This window comes from Protopterus annectens, chromosome 9.part0, assembly GCF_019279795.1.
Source record: "Protopterus annectens isolate FY-2018-M chromosome 9.part0, PAN1.0, whole genome shotgun sequence".
NCBI classification, from domain to species: domain Eukaryota; kingdom Metazoa; phylum Chordata; order Ceratodontiformes; family Protopteridae; genus Protopterus; species Protopterus annectens.
The window spans coordinates 426,386,314-426,406,130 of NC_056743.1; the positions used below are offsets into that span (position 1 = coordinate 426,386,314).

The window sequence follows — 19,817 nt, forward strand, 5'->3', positions numbered from 1 at the left end:
CTCGTTCTTAAAGAAATCTACTGTGAAAACAGGTTGGTGGTTGGTGGGTGGGAAGTTGAGGAAGAATGAAAACAGACAACACAGATGAAGTGCTATGCTAAGTGCATAACTTTTTTATCTGATGTCAATTTTCATTCTGTCCTGAACCATTGGGACAGAGTCCCCAGCTACCTAAAATCTGAGTAGTCTCTAAGGAAGGATATTCCTGAGCACAGCTGAGCCAAAGGCTGCTTATCCCCCTTGAGACCAGTTCCAGTTTGTAATGAGTAATAAAGGTATGAGGACTGGCCCAAGTTGTAGCTACATGTATGTCATCCATGGAAGCCCTAGAGAGGAACACTGAAGAAGTTGCCATGGACCTATTTGAATGGGCTCTTAAAGGTTTTAGTAAGGATAGGCCAATTTGTTGTAGATAAATTATATACAATCCATCAGTCATCTGGCCAAAGTTACATTTGCAACTGATTTGCCCGATTTAGAATCTGCAAAGGACACAGATAATTGATCTGTCTTGCTAATTAGGTCTAATCCACGGGGAGGTGACATTGGTAATTATACAGAGGAATGTGAATTAAGGTGGATTATCAGGTTTAGAGCTGATATTTCCCCTGGACTTAACGATAAGGTACCACTTAAACCCATTTTAAGGGGTAGGGGACTTTCCATTAATAGGAGAGGGATCAACACTGTAAGGAATGTTCAGTTATGAGCTTTGTGAGGTTAGTAGTTTTAGCAGGCATTTTGTGATATATTGATTTTTAAATATATTCTGTTATTATGTTTTTATAGTATAATTGTATGTTTATATATATATATATATATATATATATATATATATATATATATATATATATATACACACATATGTATATTATTTAATATGGCCGTTGGTATATTTGCTTATACATTGACTGTCTTTTATGTGATGTCACAAGTGTTTTAACCTATGGGCATGGTTCAAGCATTATTTAAGTTGATGAGTTAGAGTTGTTACTTGATGTCTGATAAAGCCTGTAAGGTGAAAGCGGTAACTTTTATTAAACTTGGACTGTTTGCAGAAGTCCGCGTCAGTGGAGTCTTTTACAGCATTATCTCTATTGAACTGTGATTTAATGAAGTGGTGAACCACTGCTTTGGTTTGTGCTCGTGATTTGTTTTTATTGAACTGTGGTTCCAGAAGTTCAGTGCCGTGGCTAACTTCTGTGGATTTTATACGTTTTTGACATTATATTACTTGATCGATACCACAGGAGTTTTTGCCTTTTGGTGGTGCTTTTTGGCATTTTCATTTGTCTTCCTAATTTCTTTTGTTCTATCTAAGTAAAAACATAATTGTCTGTGGACATCCAATAAATGCAACATATATTCACCTTTGTTTGCAAATTTAGTAAAGAAGACTGGCAGATTAATGGACTGGTTAATATTGGATTCTGACACAACCTTTTAAGGAAAGAATGGTTAGTACGTAATGTTACTCTATGAATAAAGGAGGGAGGTTTAGAGGTCAGTGCTTGAAGTTCTGAAATTCTTCTAGCAAAGGTAATGGCCACTAGAAAGATAGTTTTCCAGGTCAGGAATTTAAGGTCACATTTTGCTGTTGGTTCAAAGGGGAATGAATTAAGGTCTGCAGTACTAAATTTAAATCCCATGATGAAGTAGGGCCTTTATGGGGGGTCTCAGCTGGAGAGCACCTCTGAAATCAGCTTTACAAAGCTTAGATGAAGCCAAGGAAGAATTCTCAAATCCAGTATGAAAGTTAGAGATTGCTGCTAACTGAACTCTAATTGTCAAAGAGCTATTTCCCTCATTAAAAATCATTGCCAAAAATTCAAGAACACATTTTGTACAGGAGCTGAGAAGGGGTCACTGTGTTTCTGATGTGCCCTCAAAACAAACTTTTTCCATTTACTTCTGTAAACTTGTCTTGTAGAAGCCTTATGTGAAGATAAAAGTATATGATGGACAGGAGAAGAGAGCATCGGTTGTCTGGAATTGGAGAAACCACGCTGTTAGCTTGAGGTTTGAGATATTCAGATGAGTCATGCTGTCTGGTGAAACAGGAGGTCTAGAATCAGATCCAGAATTCAAGGTAGGTAAAGTAGATGAGGCCAAAAGAAGGGGAACCAAATATGCCAGTCAGTAAGGTGCAATGAGGATGACTTTACTCTTCAACTGGGCAGCTTTCTGCAGACATTTGGGAATTAAGGGAGTTGGGGTAGGCATAGAGGAGACCAGGGGACCAGTCATGGTCATGGTTGAGAGCATCCCTCTGTGATTCTCCCAGTGGGGGGATCAGGGCAAAGAAGCTGCAGCACTTGTTGTTTTGGGGAGATGGAAAAAGACTGCAACAAGGCTGGCCCCATTGATGGAAAATAATTTCTTCCACTTTCATATTGAGAGACCACTCATGAGGTAGTAGAATGGACCTGCTAGGTTTGTCTGCTATCACACTGGACTTCCTCAGAATGCGCATTGCTGTCAGACAGTGGATGGAAAAGATCACCCTTTGACACACTCTGAGGACTTCTGACCACAAGGAGTAAGACATGGTTCTCCCTTGTTTGTTGATGTAACAAACTACTGACATGTTGTCTGTCTGAATTGCAATTGTCCCAAATGGAAGATAGTCTTGGAAGGCTTGCAACACTTAGAGCACTGCTCACATTTCCAGAACAATGATATGCATATTGGCCTCTTGAGGAGACCAAGTGCCTTAGACTGTTTTCCCCAGGAAGTGTCCCCTCCACCCAATCAGGGAAGTGTATGTGGTCACTATAGCCTTGGGCTTAGAGAGAATGAAAGATCAGCCTTGTAGAACCTTATCTGATTGAATCCACCACCAAAAGTATGTCTTGCATGACTGACTGATGCTTATTTGGGCTGCCATGCATTGATAAAGAATCAACCATTGTGTGCTAGCATCCATTGAAGAATTCTCATATGAAATCTTGCTAGAGGAACTAAAATTATGGCTGCTGACATTGACTCCAAATCTTGAAGAATCAATGGGGCTGAAATTTTGTTACTGTGAATTATTTTCCTGACCTGGAATCTGATAATCTGCACTATTGACAGAGGAAGAAATGCTAGCAATGATATTGTGTTGAAAACTGCTCTTATGAATTCTAATGTTCGATACAGTCATAAATAAGACTTGTAATTTATAGTTATCCTCAGATGGGACCAAATCTGGAGTACCTGATCTCTTGCTGTTATTAGGAGATGCCTGGTTGGGGCAGTATTGAGCCAGTCGTCTAAATATGGAAACACTTGGAATCCCTGCAGTCTCAAGTGAGCTGGTACCTCTGCCATGATTTGATGAACACCCTGGGGGCTGTGGTGAGGCCAAAGGACAGTGCTCTGAACTGGTAGTGACTGCCTCCCAGCCAAAAGCATAAATACCTTCTGGATTGTGTTTTCATTTTTATGTGATAGTACGCATCTTGAAGGTCTATCAAGCATGTCCAGTGTTCCTTCCCCAAAATGGGAAGAATGGACTGAACCGTGATGATCCAAAACTTTGTGTGTCAAACTGATTTGTTCAAGTTGCTGAGATCCAAAACTGCTCTCCAATCCCCTGTTTTGTTTTGGGACTAAAAAGAATCTTGAGTAAGTAACAGATTCTATCTGGTCTTGTGGGACCTCTTGGATGACTCTTTCTTCTAGCAGCTTTTGTATATCTAGTGCTGCTGCTTTCCTCTGACTGGTTGGAACATCAGGAAATTTGCATACAGATGGAGGTGAAAGGGAAAAGGGAATTATATAATCTCTGGAAATAATCCTCTGCACCCACATATCTTTTGTGATATATAGCCAAGCTCTCTGGTGCACGGAAAATCAAACCCAGATTTTCTGCAGAGGGGGACAGTTGGGCCTCCTTTCGGGAGCACTGGTTGGGTCTGTCAGAGAATGAATCTCTAAACCGTTAGTTCTGTGTGCCAGCACTGCCACTTAGGTGGCATCTTCCATTCGAGTTCCCCCCTCTGCTCCTGGGGGAACTATCTCCGCATGGATCTTGGAAAGGACCTTGGGAATTTCTGAACCACATCTTTTGACCAAATTGTTGATTACTAGAAAAGGTTCTTTGAGGGGTCAAAAATGTATGCCCACTGCAGAGAGTGTCTTTCCATGTTTCTCACACCTGGAGAGTGCGTCCTTCATTTTTGGGCCAAACAATGAATTGCTGTCAAAAGGTGCATTGACAAATGAGGACTTTTAAGGGCTCTGCAAAATCGTACAAGTGCATCCAGGCATGCCTTCTGATGGAAATGCCTGAACCCACCACCCTTGAGGCACCTTCAGCTGCATGCGAAATAAGCCTTATGGTCAAATTAGAAATAGATTGTAGGTTAGCCAAATGTGAAGCCACAGAAGTCTGGGTCTTGGCAGTTGTGGTCCCAGAAAAGGAATTTGATAGTTCCTTTATCAAGTCCCTTTATAATTTTGTAAAGTGTGCTAGGTAGTTCCGCTACCTGAGAGCAAAGGTCGCTGAAGCATACACATGCTTCTAAAATATGTCCAACTTCCTAGACTCCCCTTTTGGGGGAGGGGTGACAGACAAACTCTGCTCAACAAGTTCCTTCTTGGTGGCTGCCGCTATGACCATATTATCTACAGGTGCTACTTTGCTCTAGAATTCACTACCAACAGGCAGAGCCAGAATCCGATCTGGTCTTCTGGGGATTGGCTGTTTCTATGCTCATCTAGAGATCAAGTCAATGACCTCATTGGCAAGGCAGAGTAACCCAGGAGGTAGATGGGCCAGCTCTAAAGGCAACCTGGAATACCGTTTCCTCTGAAGAAGGTTATCGGAGGACCAACCACCCCTCTGCTTAAAGATCTCAAGGATGTCTCCGAATGCGACATCTTTGGGTGGTGATACTGGAGACCCTTCCCTTTCACTGAAATTAGTATCTTCATTGATGGACTCCTGAGGGGAGTCCAAGTGCCTTCCTCTTGCACTTTCTCTTCCTAGGGTCTTCCTCGGTGGGATGCTCTGGTGAAGTATCGGAAGAGATTGTAATACCCTGGTGGGTAGCCTGGAGACTTTGAGCTGCTTGTCCTGTGGGATAGAATGATGTGGCTCAAGGTGTAGAGACATGTTGGATCCATAGGGAAGATCTGGGGGGGGGGGACCATCCATCTTGCAGAAGCAGAGAAAACTCTCTCCACCACCTCAAAGGCAGAACTCCCAGGGGTGAAAGCAACCAGTGGAGCCAAGAAGTCATTCTTCTGCCCCGTTGACTCCATCTGCCCCGAGCACAGTCCACCCTATGCAGAGGTTGGACCCAAGCTGTCCAGTGCCAAGGCTCCGAGTGGCAGAGACGGTTCTGACAACTTTGGAGTTGACTCTAGCACCTCTGATCTGACAGGGACACTATGGCTCCAAGAGTCATCCAGCTCTGAAATAGTTGGAGCCGGAGCACTCAGAGACTTCCTCGGAGCTGAAGATACAAATATCTTCGGATCCAGTACAGATGATCATAGCATATTCAGAGCCAGGGGCTCCAAAACGGATGGGCAGATCAGAGAAGGAGCCGAGATTGGTGGAGTGGAGAAAACTAGTGCTTCCTGACCCAAAGAGGTAGGAGCCTGGAGAACTCCCTTCTGTATCTGTGCTGAGAGAAATCTACTCATCATTCTGTCCACATCAGCTTTGGTCAGACTTATGGAAGAACAACAGGAAGCTAAGGATGAGGATGTTCCATAAAAGGAGAAGGTACTCTGGAAGGTACTGGAGGAATACTGGGTGAGTATCCATCTCTTGGTAAGGACCTTGGATCCGAAGAGCTTGGATGCAAGGTGGCAGTTGTCTGATCTGATGCTGATATAATAGAAGTAGCCTTCGGCTCCAATTTATGCTTTTTTTTTTTTTTTTTTGGCGGCTCTGAGGATGAAGGAGTCGGCGATCCTGAAGGTCTGGGAGACTTAATGGAAGGCTACTTTGTTTTTGACTGGGAGGGTTGAGCTCTAGCAATAGCCTCAGAGAAAATGGAGCGAGAACCCCTTTCAAAATAAGTTTATTTTTTTGCTCCGCAATAGCACACAGATTAAAGTTTTTAATTATGTGACAGTCTGCTTGAAGGTGATCTAGGCCCAAACAATAAATGCATAATGTATGCGAGTCAGACAATGGCAATTTGTGCCTTCACTTTTGGTACTTCTTAAAACCAGAAGGGCCTTTTTCTGTCATCTTAAACCACAAAATACATGCTGCGGTGGTACGGCGGTAGCGTTGTTACCTCACAGCAAGAGGTTTTCCCGTTCGATTCTCGGCTGGGCTTGGGAGTGCCTTCTGTGTGGAGTCTGCATGTCCTCACCGTGGTTGGGTAGCGTTCGAAAGACATGCGTGCATAAATACGTGTGCCTTCGTTGAAGGTTGGGCGTCAAGCTGGCACCTCAGCATTTCGTAAAAATCTACTGCCAATCATTAGCGGACCGGAGTTCCGCTGTGGCGACCCCTTACCGGGAAAAGCCAAAAGCCAAACAACAACCAAAGAGATTGCTATTCATAAGGCTTACACAGTGTGCTTAGCTTTTAGAGCAGGTTGTTCTTCATACTATTGTGTCTTATGCCAACTAGTGGTTACCATTGTAAATGCAGTCAACCCTGTATTAACAGATAAAACAACTCTTCTAGTGAGGGAATTATAGGTTCAAAGGAGGTTACTTGGCTAACAGCCATAAACAACTCTTCTAGTGAGGGAATTATAGGTTCAAAGGAGGTTACTTGGCTAACAGCCCTAGAGCCCTTACAATCCTAGCTATATTTATCCCGAGTTGCCCCAACTATGAGTGGTTAGGTAAGTGAAGTTCACGGAGGTAAGGATCTATGGTAGTCAATACCGACTTCCTCTGTCCAGGATGGACATGGGCACTACTCCAGGAGTGAATGTGTGGTCACCCATCCATTGATCTGGGTTGTGTTTGAAGAGGGTTTCACTTGAATTGGAAGCTTGTTCCAGAGAAGTGGCAGTGAGTGTCTGGGAGATGTATCTAATGCTCCAGCATGACCTGTTCATGAAAGAGGCTAGGTTAAGATCCCTGGAGCGAGGGACCCTCCTGCAGTTTGATTTATGAATGTGTAGCATTTCCATCAGGGCCGGGTCAGAGACTGCCCTGTAAGCCAGGCACAAGTCACCCCTTAGCAACCTGCAGGAGACAGAATACGACAGGGCTTTCAGTCTTTCTGTGTAAGACTTCTTTTGTGTACACTGTAATTTCTTGGTGAGAAACCTCTGTGGTTTGTCCAGTTGTTGAATATGCCTGGTGAGGTACATGTAAATGGGAGCATTGTACTCAATTACTGGTCTGATGAGGGACAACTATAATGGAATGATAACATACTTAGATTTAGATGTAATACCTTTACTTATAAGATGTGCCACGTAGAAAGATTTCCTTACTACTGTGGATACATGGTGATCAAAGTTTAGTTTGATATCAACCTGATACCCAGCTCATGTACCACTGGATCTACACTTAGGGGATGCTGTCTATAATGTAATTAGTAGGGATGCCAGCTTTCCTAAAGGGAATAATAATGCATTTTTTTGCATTTAGCTTTAATCCGTGGCTTTGGCACCAGTCATTTGTCTGAGTTAACCCTGAATTCAGTATATTAACAGTGTTGGGGACTCATTGATTGCTCCCAGTTTGGAGTCATCAGTAAACTTAGTCAGCCGTAGGCCATCCAAGTTTGCCTTGATTTCTGAGAAATAGATTCTGAACAGTAAGGGGCCCAGCACAGAACCTTGTGGTACACCACTGGTGACTGGTCTCTTGCTAGAGGTGAAGTCACCCACTTTGACAGTATGTGTCCTGTCAGTGAGCCAGTTGGTTACTCATCTGGTAATGTAGATGTTAATTTCCAGTTGTGAGAGTTTCTGTATAATACTTGAGTGGGGGATTGTGTCAAATGTCTTGGCTAGGTCAAGTTAGGTGGTATGCACTCTCTTTCCCTTGTCCAGGGCCTTGGTAACTTTCTCAAAGAAGTCAACCATGTTTAACAGCATGATCTACCTTTAACAAATCTGAACTGGGTTGGGTCTAGAGTATGGAGATTACCTATGCCCTTGTTAATAAGGTCCATAATGGTTCTTTCCATGGCCTTGCAGATGATGCTAGTCAAGCTTATGGGCCTTTAATTCCCAGGGTCAATTCATGGCTCTCCTTTGTGCAGAGGGATTATTGTTGCTGTCCTGCATTCCGCCAAACATAGCCAGTTCTCAGTCTGAGGTTAAGCAGGGATCCAGGTGAGTTTACTAGGCCAAAGGCAACCTGTGATGTTGTTTGATCCTACTGATGACATATTTTTGGCCTTGGAGAGCACAGATATGACCTGCTCTGTTGAGATAATAGGCTGAGGAATGCTGGCAGGTATACTTTGGGGGATGACTGGAGGGGACTGGGGGGTGAAGTTTTTTTCCAAATCTGTCAGCTAGCAGGTTGGCTGTTACCTCCAGTTGAGTATGGGTAGTGCCATCCACAAGCAATTCAACGCAGAGCTGGGTACTCCCTTTTAGTTTTCAGACGTAGTTAAAAGAATGTCTTGTGATTATCCTTGGCTAGAGAGCCCATTTTTGCTTCATAATTAGCTTTGGAGGACTTGACAAGATAGATAACATTATGTGATGAAATGACTGCTGAAAAGACATACAAGAAAATCATCCCTCTACTGTTATTGTGAGTATATCCTACATCTGTGTTTACTTCCTATTAGCAACAGGTTTTCACTTGTTTTCATATATTATCTGCTAGCCCACATATTTCTTTTAGCATCGCACTGTGTAAGCTGGATGTACAGCTCAATAACCCTATCAGTTGTCACCAAGAGTACACCAAGCCTTGGCTAACAACAGACACCAGTTTTTCTCTGCTGTAGACTTTCTTCCAAACCACACAGTTACAATATGGTAGAGCTTTAGTAACAACCATAGAATGAAATAAATAAATACAAAGACAAGAATGTATAGATGTCTGGAGAATGGTTTGAGATCATTTACTTCTGTTTTCAGTTTACTGTAAAAAAATAATAGAGGTATTTTTTACTACTTTTATTTATTTACTTTTGTGACTGCTCTAGCCTTTGAGTATCAGGACTGTATCTGATCCATTCTTAATCAATTTTATTTCTTCTTTACAGATCATTGGCAAACAACAACCTTAAGTCTCTACCAAGCAGGCTTTTCAAGCCTCTGAACCTTCTTCATGATGTGTAAGGATGTTCTTTTTTCCATCATTTGTATACTTCTCACCATTGTTATGAAGTTATCAATGTAACCCAGTTCACTGTTCCAGATGAGCAAATCACTGTTTAATGTAGGCCTGCAATTAGCCTAGATGAAATGCAAAGAATGCTTTCAGTGGAAATCCTTTTTTTTTTTCATTTGGTTGAGTGGGGCTGACTCATTTTCAGCAGCAGCACATGGAGAAATGCTACAAACAAAACAGTTATATAAAGTTGATATTAATAAAATAGTAATAATGATGACATTATATAAAAGAAATGCAGTGATATGACAGAGGAAAAATTTTACAATGGAATTTATCAACAACATATTTACAGAAGGTGTGAAATATAAAAAAAAACAGTACACAGAGTTGCATGTATGGTCAGCTTGTTTATAAAAAATATAGGCCAATAAACCCAGGAGACTAGACAATTATGGATTTATCAGTAAATTATAGTTCAGGTTGCATTTAATTTCTAGGATTTTTGAAAACTTGGGGTGATGTTAGTTACAGCTACATTTTGAGGTGGTAGTGAAGCACTGTCTAAAGGCCCTAATGAAGGCAGTTGTGATGGGGTGCATCTTGTGTCTAATGGTAAGGTATTTCAAACCTTTGATACTGTCAGTGAAAATTATGTCATTATGTCAGCTAAAATTGACAAAGGACTCAGTGAGCAGCCCATTACAACAGTGAAGTGTATGGATTGGGAAGGGAACATTTATTCATCTGGTGTGTGGTGGAGGGAGCTATTGTAGGTGTGACAGTACCAAGAGTATGACTTAACCTGAGCGAGTTATTTGATCTAAGGAAGAGAGATTGAAGACATTTTGGGGAGGTGGTGACCACAAAGAGATATTGATAGATGGTATTAAGCCTCTTCTACACTGATAGTGAATGTGGAGCATAAGGTAGAACAGTGCTGAATACTTGGCAAAAATATGCTCTGGTGATGGCTAAATGTCTACATGGGTTAATATAGAGGACTATGATCAAGTCTCTGATCTTAGCCACATTACTCTGTGTTTGAGACACGGATGCCACGAAATTCAACTTGAGAGCATTCATGTCAAGAACACATAATTAAATGTGATGACTGCAGACCAAATTGTAATTCTTTGTAGCATTTGTGGGTTTATCTACTTCATATGTTACTGGTTACAGAAAAGTAAGTAAGAAAAAAAAAGTGCAAAGTGTTTTACCGGCTTTGAAAGCTGGTAAAGCCTTTAGCGAGCACAGGCAGTACTCAATGCCTAATATGGTGTTCTTTGAAAAAAATAAACACTTTGTTACTCCATGACTACTTCAGCTATAGGACAAAGGGAGAAAGAATGAAGGTAGGATTAACTTTTGAAATACTGAATATAGACAAAAGAATGATATAAAATGCAAATATATAAAAATATACAAAAATATATAAAAAAATATACAAATGCCAGACTTATATGGAACAATAATTCCTAGACATTTTTGGTAGCCTGTAGAATAAGTGGGATAATGAAAAACTCACAGACACACCTACATATTCTATCAGTGTCACTGTTTGCATATGCACTGCAGAAATAAACCCATCTAGGTAAGTTGCAGATTCCGAGGGGACCACTATTTGTACTACATCAAAGATGAAAGCAGTGCTGATCAGGAATTTGAAATATAACCTGTCTTAGGAATGGAGTCCATTGTCTTCATCAAATTAAAACTCCTAAATGTATATAGGACTTAAAAAGAAAGCTGTTCAATGTTTATTTAAACATCTTTAGTAAATTATCACTTAAGATACAGGCAAACATGCATTAAAAGAAAAGAAACCATACTAAAATGTTTCCATGTACATACGTTACATATCTTCTTTTTTCTTTATATTTATTCAGTCCAACATTACATGAATTGCTGAATTCCAGCATTGCCTTAAACCTTACTCCTATTCCTCCTGAACATTATTCTGCACTTACTTTTCCCACAGATTCCATTTATTTCTGTGAAATTTTCTCTTTCCCTTTTCTAAAGATCCCTCTTCCAGTTCTTTTGTCTCTTTTATAATATTCAAAACTTCAAATGCATTTGGTTTCCATTTTCTAGTAATTGCATTTTTGGCAGCCAATAGAATTAAAATTAATAAGGCCTTACTATGTCTAGGCAATTGAGATCCTCTGCCCCAGATCAAACAAATCATGTCCTTATTTATAGACATTTTCTCACCCAATATTTCTGACAACTCACTACACTCCCAAAACACATGTTCCCAGTTACCTTTGTCTTCCCAATCGCACCTTCAGTATTTGTTATTTACCTGAGGAAAAAATATTTGATGTCTGCTTCCAGTATAAAAATACATATGCAAACACTTCCAAGCAAAGATCCTAAACCTTCTGGACTTTGTGGCATATTTGGCAGCCATATATTTGTCCTCCCATTGTTCTCTTTTAAATTGCATTTCTAGTCTATCTTTTCAATCTTTTCTTATCTCAAATGATTGATTCTTATAGCTATGCAATATTTTATATGTCCTACTAATTATCCCCTTTTTTAACAGCAGCTTCTGTCCTAGATTTGACTAAAATCCCTACCAGATCACGTAATCTTTCTCTAGCCCTTTCTCTTTGCCTATACTCCAATATTAATAAGGAAGGCAATCTCTAGCCTGCAATTCATATCTCATCCCACATTATTACCTTTCTCTCTCTAGTTATTTGATCCCAATATATTGGTTCCTTTCCCACTTTTCTTAAGTAAATTCTAGACCCTCTTCCCTATTTTCTGTACCCCTACTTATAGTCATTCCCACTGGGAAAACCTCTTTTTACCATTCTCGTGTTGGCATAGTACTTACAATACTTTCTGCTACTTTATGAATATATTATTTTATAAGGCTGCTATTATTCTCCTTAAGGATTTGCATCCAAAATTCCACTCTCTATTTCTTTTACATCCCCCCCACTTCATCACCATCCCTTTCGGTTTTGAATTATAACCTGCTTTATGTTATGTCTATGATCCTTAAATGTGTAGCTCTAAAATATACCTTCAAATCAGGTAATCCTAAACCACCATGTTCTTTTGGAAGGATAAACTTATCCCACTTAATTCTTGTTCTCTTCCCCTTCTAGAGAAATTCCTGCAACTTTTTATTAATTATTATCCACCACTTCTCCTATGGTTGACACAAAAATGCCTGGTATGTATATGAAGCTTGTATCCTACTAGTCATATCCAAAACAGGAGCTTCCATATTCTCAGTTTTTGTATTACCTTTTCTCCCCACAAATTTGTAGCTGCCATAACAGAAGCCATTTTAATCCATACTCCTAAATAATACATCTTATTGTGTCCACATACATATTGGCATTGCTGAACCAGTTCATGTATGGGTACAAAATTTACAGCTATAACCTTTGTTTTATCTTCATTAATTTTAAATCTCAAAAAGAGATGAGACTACTGCAGAATGTTCCACAACATTGAGATAGATGCCCTTTCCTGGATTTATCAGGTACAAAATAATGTAATCTGTAAATAAAGTCAACTTTTCATGATTACCATTGCTATTATATCTTTGCCTTAATGAGCTTAATACTGCATACAAGAGGGTGAATAATGTACTTAATGACTTATTCCTCGAAGGTATTGATATAGACACCTTGCAGTATTTAATTATGCCAGCCCTCATCTTATCTATATTATTTGGGTCTCCCAAACTGCATAAAGATACTCATAACCCTCCTTTTAGACCTATAGTTGATGGGAGAGGTTCAGTTACATATGCGTGTGCTAAATTTGATTACAAACTAAAACCTTTCATTAAGTTTGAATCACAAATATGCCGTGATTCATGGAGTTTTCTTCACTGTATTAATAATTTAGAATGCAAAGATGGTTTTACCTTTCTTACGGTGGATATAAAAGATCTGTATACAGTTATTCCACAGGTACTAGGTATTGAATGGGTTAGAGAATTCCTATATTTAAAAGGGATGGCTAAGTAGCGGCATCAACACTATTGAAATTTTGTTGGAGGTAGTACTAACAACTTCCTGTGGTTTAATGGAACAATCTACCTACAAAAGATGGGAATTGCTATGTGGTCACCATGTGGCAGTAGTTTTGCCAATTGTGTAATGGCATTTTGGGAGAGGAATTTTTTGTTTAATGATGCATTATACAAAGAAAATGTTGCCTAGTACACAAAGTACCAAGATGATATGTGTTTTATCTGGAAAGGGGAAGTGCAACTTATTGAAACCTTCATTCACAACAGTAAAACTTTTGCTTCATTTCTGGATTTCACATATCAGATAGGACATAACGACATTAATTATTTGGATGTGCTCCTAAGTAAGGATAGTTTAAACCAAAGATATAGAACAACTATCTACCTCAAGCCTACTTACTCCAGTGCCTTTTTACACTTTACCAGCAGCCACCCATTACACTAGAAAAAGGCAATAGTGAAAGGGCAAGCGGTTAGGGCTGCTAGAATGATCTCTTGTTATGGTGAATTTACAGATGAATGTACACTTCTAAAATCTATGTTTTTAGAAAGAGGTTACCCATTGGGGTTCCTCTATAACATTTTGAGGAAGTTGATAGGAATAGAATTTTAGGTCACTTTCACCTGATTGTTTGTAAAGGATATGAGCAAGAGCATACTGGATGTACAGTTAGCAGTGTAGTGACAAGGGATCACGCTAATGACAGGGTAGCCAATAGGTTCATTACAACATTTTCTTTGGATGCCACACACATCAGAGATATCCTTAATAAAAACTGATCTTTTATTAGTGAAGATACTAGTCTTATCAAACTGGGACAACTACCTCTCATGACTTTCCAAAGGGGCCCTAATTTGAAATCCTTAGTGGAGAGAAGTAAGGTAAATAAAAGAGGTATGGGTATGTTGAAATGTGGCAGATGCCCACAATGTAGATTTATTAGAACCACAAACAAGGTCAAACTGAGGGAGAAAGAGTACCATATAAGGGGTAAGTTTAATTGCGAGTCCCAAGGAGTGGTTTATGCAGCAACTTGTGTCTCCTGTGATGCATACTATATTGGGAAAATGGAGAGAAAAATCAAACAAAGGGTATATGAACACACTTATTGTATTGGTAAGAACAATACCACCAACGCTTTGGCGAGACACATTATAGAACACCCCAACCACCAGTTTCAATTTGTTGTCCTACAACAGGTAGAACACAATATTAGGGGTGGGCCTTGGGAACTTAGACTGGAGGAATGTGAACTGAAATGGCAAGTACGCACATCGGCCCATGTGCCCCCAGGGCTTACGATTGCTTTTCTATTAGATACCTTCTTAAATTTAAGGCCCTTAACAGATAAAGCTATGCCACATAAGGTTATTATAGCTTACTATTATTTTTATCATTAATAATAATTTACATTTTTTATTTATTACTATTAGGTTTATATTACATATGGTAGAATTTTTGTGCATTCGCTGGTTTTGGGCTTAAGTAACCCCTACAAGTTTCTGTTTGGGTTTCCAATTTAAACAAATGCATTGTGGATTAATGTGAAATATTTGGGCTTGTTTATAGTATGTATTATAATTGCTTGATGAAGAATATAAAGATATATACGTGTATACAAGGACGTTACAAGGACTTTGGCTAGGTCTTACTGTTGATTTTTTTCAGTGTTTTGTTTTATTTCTATTTTATTTTATTTGAGATTAATGGTTTTGCTATACCTATGTAGTTTGAAGAATGCACTTTTAAACATAATGTGGTTTATAGTACGGGTAATGCAAATTGTACTTCCATTTTGGCTTTAATGGTGAAACATTGTTGGGAATATTTCTTTAATTTTTAAAAAAAAAATTTTAATTGTTTAATTGGTGTGGCTGTTTGAAAGTATTTAAGTTGTAACAAAATGGGGTTTTATTTGTCTGATGAAATTGGGAGATTTACACCGACGAAAGCGCACACTCTATTTGTAATAAAAACGGTGTACACTGTGGCCTCGGTGCTGCCTTTTTTTGTGTTTACTAGTCGATCTGGTTTTGTCTTTTGAGGAGTTTGTTGATTACCATAGCTATTATATCTTTGCATTTCTGAGTTCCTTATTTTCTTTGCCAATGGCTCTAAATATAAGGCAGATAACAAAGGTGAAAAAGGAGATTCCTGGTTCCTCTGTTCATAAACAACATATCAAAGATGAACCCTCACACTTTAATTATTATCTCTGATCCTTCATACATCCACCTAATTAATCTTATTATTGCATCAGAAAATGCAAATGCTTCCATTGCCCTACTCATAAAATCCCAGCTTACTCTAACAAATGCTTTCCCTGCATTAAGACCCATCAACAACAGCAGTATTTTCTTGCACTCTGCTTCCCTATGGATCATCATTATTCTATTAATGTATCAAATGTTTGCCTCTCCTGCACAAACCACATCGATCCATATCTATCGGTTTTGGCAACACCTTTGCCATTCTTTTTGCTAGCATAGACATAAACACTTTATAATCATGGTTTAAAATTGAAATGGATCTGTATGAAGTTCATCTGATAGCTCTTTACTGTCCTTAGGTAATACAGCCACCACAGCTTTCTTCCAAGATGTTGGTTCTTTCCCTCTTTTAAAATACTGTTAAACAAAATCTTTCAGATCTTTATTACTTTCTTCCTTCCTAACTTTCACACTTCTACAGGAATACCATCTGTTCCTGGAGACTTTCCTGAAGATTGATTATGTATCACCATTTTTATCTCATCCACTCCTTTCTTAACTGTTAGTTGTTGACCCTCATCTTCCTCTAACTTTGGTATAATTAAATGTTACTTAGATATTTCCATTTGTGTTCTTTCTTGATTTTCACATCTCTGCTTTATACAAATTTTCATATAATTTCTTAAATATCTCCAAAACCTCTACAGAATATCTGGTTATTTTTCTTGTTATAGGATCCCTAAGTTTGGCAACAACCCTTTTTGCTTTTTGCTTCCTATGTCGTTGTGCTAAAAGTTTTTGTGCTCTGGAGTTAACAGCAATCTTTCTATACTTATGCATATCATATAGATACTCCCTTATTTTCTCTTTAGCACTCTGCATTTGTGCCTCTTCCTGTTCTGTGAGATTATCCTCCCTAAGTAATTCCTGTTTCTTCTTTACCACAGCTCTTTCTTTTTATTTCTACTCAGTTTTTAAACTCCGTTTTCATTTTATTCCACTCAGTAGCTATAACGTCTGAAGATATTTCTATTTTCCCTAATAACTCTTGAATAATTTTCACTACCCATTCCTTAAATTCCTCTCTTTTTAACAGGTAGGTGGGAAAGTGCCAGTGTCTCAGTTTTGCTTCATTATCCTGTATTTGTATCTTAGTTTTTATTGGTGCATTACCTGAAATAGTTATTGGATGTGTATTGAAGCTTTCAATGCAAATGTTCCTGTAAAATATTATTTCTATCTGTCTATCCCAGTTATTGTACCTTGAGAAATAATATGTAAATTTAGTCTGTTTGAGTTTCTACTACTGAATTCACTTCTTCCATACCAAATATTTTCATAACTTTCTTCATTAATCTAACCACTTTTGTTATGTTTGTTATATGTTCCCTTCTAGGCCTTCCTGATACAGCCTCACTATTGCATATTAAGTTCCTCATGTCCAACCCGGAATTAATGGACATGCTGCACCTCAGAAAATCCAAATCCCATCGAGCTACCCGCTCGAGAGACTTGAACCTCAGCACTGAAATAAATAGGACATGCTGGAGGGACAGATTCATAACCCAGAGGCTCCGTTCACTCTGGAATAAAATCCCAGTCCAGGTTAGGCAGAATCCCTCATTGACTCTCTTCAAGAGGAATCTTGATGAGTGGATGGGGGATCGTAAGTTTACCCCGGGTATCACTTCTGTGTCACTGTTAGACAGAGGCACAGTATACTAACCTCGAAAAAGGGCATAGCAAAATTAATTTAAAATGGGTGGGCGAAAGCCAAACACACTCTGGCTAGGCTTATAAATGCCCTAGGGCAGATAGCCTAGTATGAACCTATGAACCACCTATAAATAATATTCTCTGATGAAAGCTGATTATTTCTCCCAAAGTTTTCTTAACCTCCAAAATAACAGTTTATAGGGAATATAAATACATGCCAGCATAATCCTTCTCCCTTGCCAATAACCCCTTACTACCACAAATCTACAATTATTTTCTTTTTTCCTCTTCTGTCATTATTGGAGCCCCTCTAGCAATTTTTATGATTACTCCCCTTTTCCTTTGCCCCTGATATTATTGTGAATATCCATCCTGAAATCCTTTCTTTGTCAAATTCACATGCTCATTTGTTTCCCAATGTGTCTCCTGCAGCATTGCTGTTTGCGCTCTGCATTTCTTAATATGATTCAACATGCTTTCTTTTCTGTCCAACCCTGTAAGGCCATTTACATTCAAAGATATTATGGATTGCATAGCCATCATTATATAAAACTATTGATCACACATGTTATACGACAGTTTTTTGAACATGTATTTCCAACTTTTGTGTTACATGCACACACTAATATTTGTCAGGCTGATCCTTTATATTGTTTCTTCTCATCTCCATTTTAACCTATGTCACATTATAGAAGATTTTTTGTTTTAATTAAAACCCTCAAAAAACTAAATACATTTTTAAAACACATCTGTCTCTTATTAACTTAGAACAAACATTCAAAACTGTGTACATAATCAAAAAATGAAATGTAACCCTTCAAATATGCACCCACAGGCATTACCAAACCTGAAGTTAAGGTTACCCATGCTAAAGTGCATGTTATGACCGGTGTTTCCACTTACACTGATTCCTTTCATTTCTTTTTTTTGTTTGTTTTATCTTTATTCCTCTCCCACTTGTGAGAACCAGCATGTATTCTTTCAGAAAAAATAACTTTTAACACAAAGAAAAAGTGCTCTCACTATCATTAAATAAAACTAAATTGTGCACCATTCTATTAAATGCATTAACGTATTACGACTGCGGTACTTGCGTATTATCACAACCAGATTAGGGACCAACCATAACTCCTGATGTTATTGCAAAATGAGGGTTTTCTGAACTGAGCAGGGGTGTATGGACTGCAAATCAGTAGTGGTTCAACCTGTATGTGACACGGGAACAGGAATTGGTATGCAATTCGCCTTCTCGGGACCGTGCATTGCCGGGGTGCCACAATGCAAATGAAATGAACCGGGCAGATGAAAACATGCACCACTTTCTAGATAGATTCTTCCACAGTCAAAAGGAGTCAGGATTGGGTTTACTGTTAAGGAATATTCCTGTAGGGAAAAGCAATTAATCTCAACACACAAGTCATTGCAAAACATAACACATGGGGATTCTACCCTGTCTTAACCCAAAGTGTGTTACACAGAATTGCAGAAAACAGAAATACACACACATTGTACAAATAAGACATGAAAGCATGGAAGATAAATTGCTTCCACACCTTATTTCAGCCCTGCATAAAGTCACAACAAAATAAAATATTTAAAATGCATTTGTAAAGAAACACAGGTAAAACACATTAATGAAAAGCCGACTACCCAGTGTTACAGTCAAGCTGGAATAGTATGCCTTAACCAATTCTTAGTGTCCATTACGGCAGTAAAGGACGCAACCCAGAAGGCAGAATTTGGCTAGTTCTCCCATCCCTGTTGCAGAACCGAGGTGATAGGAAAGTGAATTGGACTTTAAACAAATCTTGCCACTATAGCATAAATGACTTTCGGCATAAAATTAGGAAGTAGCAGGACTTCTGAATATGGTTGCGATAATACGTAAGTACCACGACTGCTATCTCTTATTAACTTACCATAATTTCAAACTTTATTTTTCGCTGAACTGCTTGCCATTATACCTTTAAATTTTGCATTAACCTCAGCAAAGAATACTCAGAGCTCACAAAATTATTTGCTTCCACCCGCACACAGCTCATCTTCATGGAAAACTACTCGGTAATGACTCTGTGTCAGTTTCACACCAGAGTGTACTGTGCTTCAGCTGCAGACTTCTTGACTCACATTGAACATTTGCTAATGGAAAAGAAACAAGAAACAAGCTAATATCTTTGCAGTTGTAACAAGCTTGGCATTTTAATGGCTTTTATCATTTTGCCTTATTGCTTAATAAAATCAGTGCACTTTTATATCCTACCCTGACCATGGAAGCACAAGGTAACAGCATATTAACATTAAATTTGCTTTTGTCCAGTCTTTCTTCTCATTATACTTAAAATTTATATTTCTTATTTCTAAAAAAGTAATTGTTTACTTTAATATCTTTAAGAAATAAAACAGTCAGTGAAAAGACCCTAACACACATACACACATTTAAAACATCCCTGACTACATACTACATAAAACTGCTGTACTATATATAACATGCAGTTTATATCATGAAATGTTTCATACAAGTACTAATAAGAAAAAAAAGTTGTTTTACTCAAAGTTATTGTTTTTCCCATTTTAGTGTCTGTCTAAACATTAATGACATAAAGTGGGGTGTATGCTTTACAGTTCATCCACAAGTTAAACAAAGTCAGCCAAAGCTCAATCTTTTTCAGCA

At 38.6% G+C, this 19,817-nt stretch overlaps 1 protein-coding gene across 1 annotated transcript in view; it reads left to right on the top strand.

The window, feature by feature from the left end:
• The window catches only part of LGI3 (leucine rich repeat LGI family member 3), a 480,821-nt gene that overhangs the window by 295,430 nt on the left and 165,574 nt on the right, over window positions 1–19,817 (top strand). Inside the window, exon 5 of the mRNA XM_044082968.1 lies at window positions 9,146–9,217. Coding sequence (XP_043938903.1) covers window positions 9,146–9,217 — 72 coding nt within the window. The remainder of the gene's footprint in view (window positions 1–9,145; window positions 9,218–19,817) is intronic.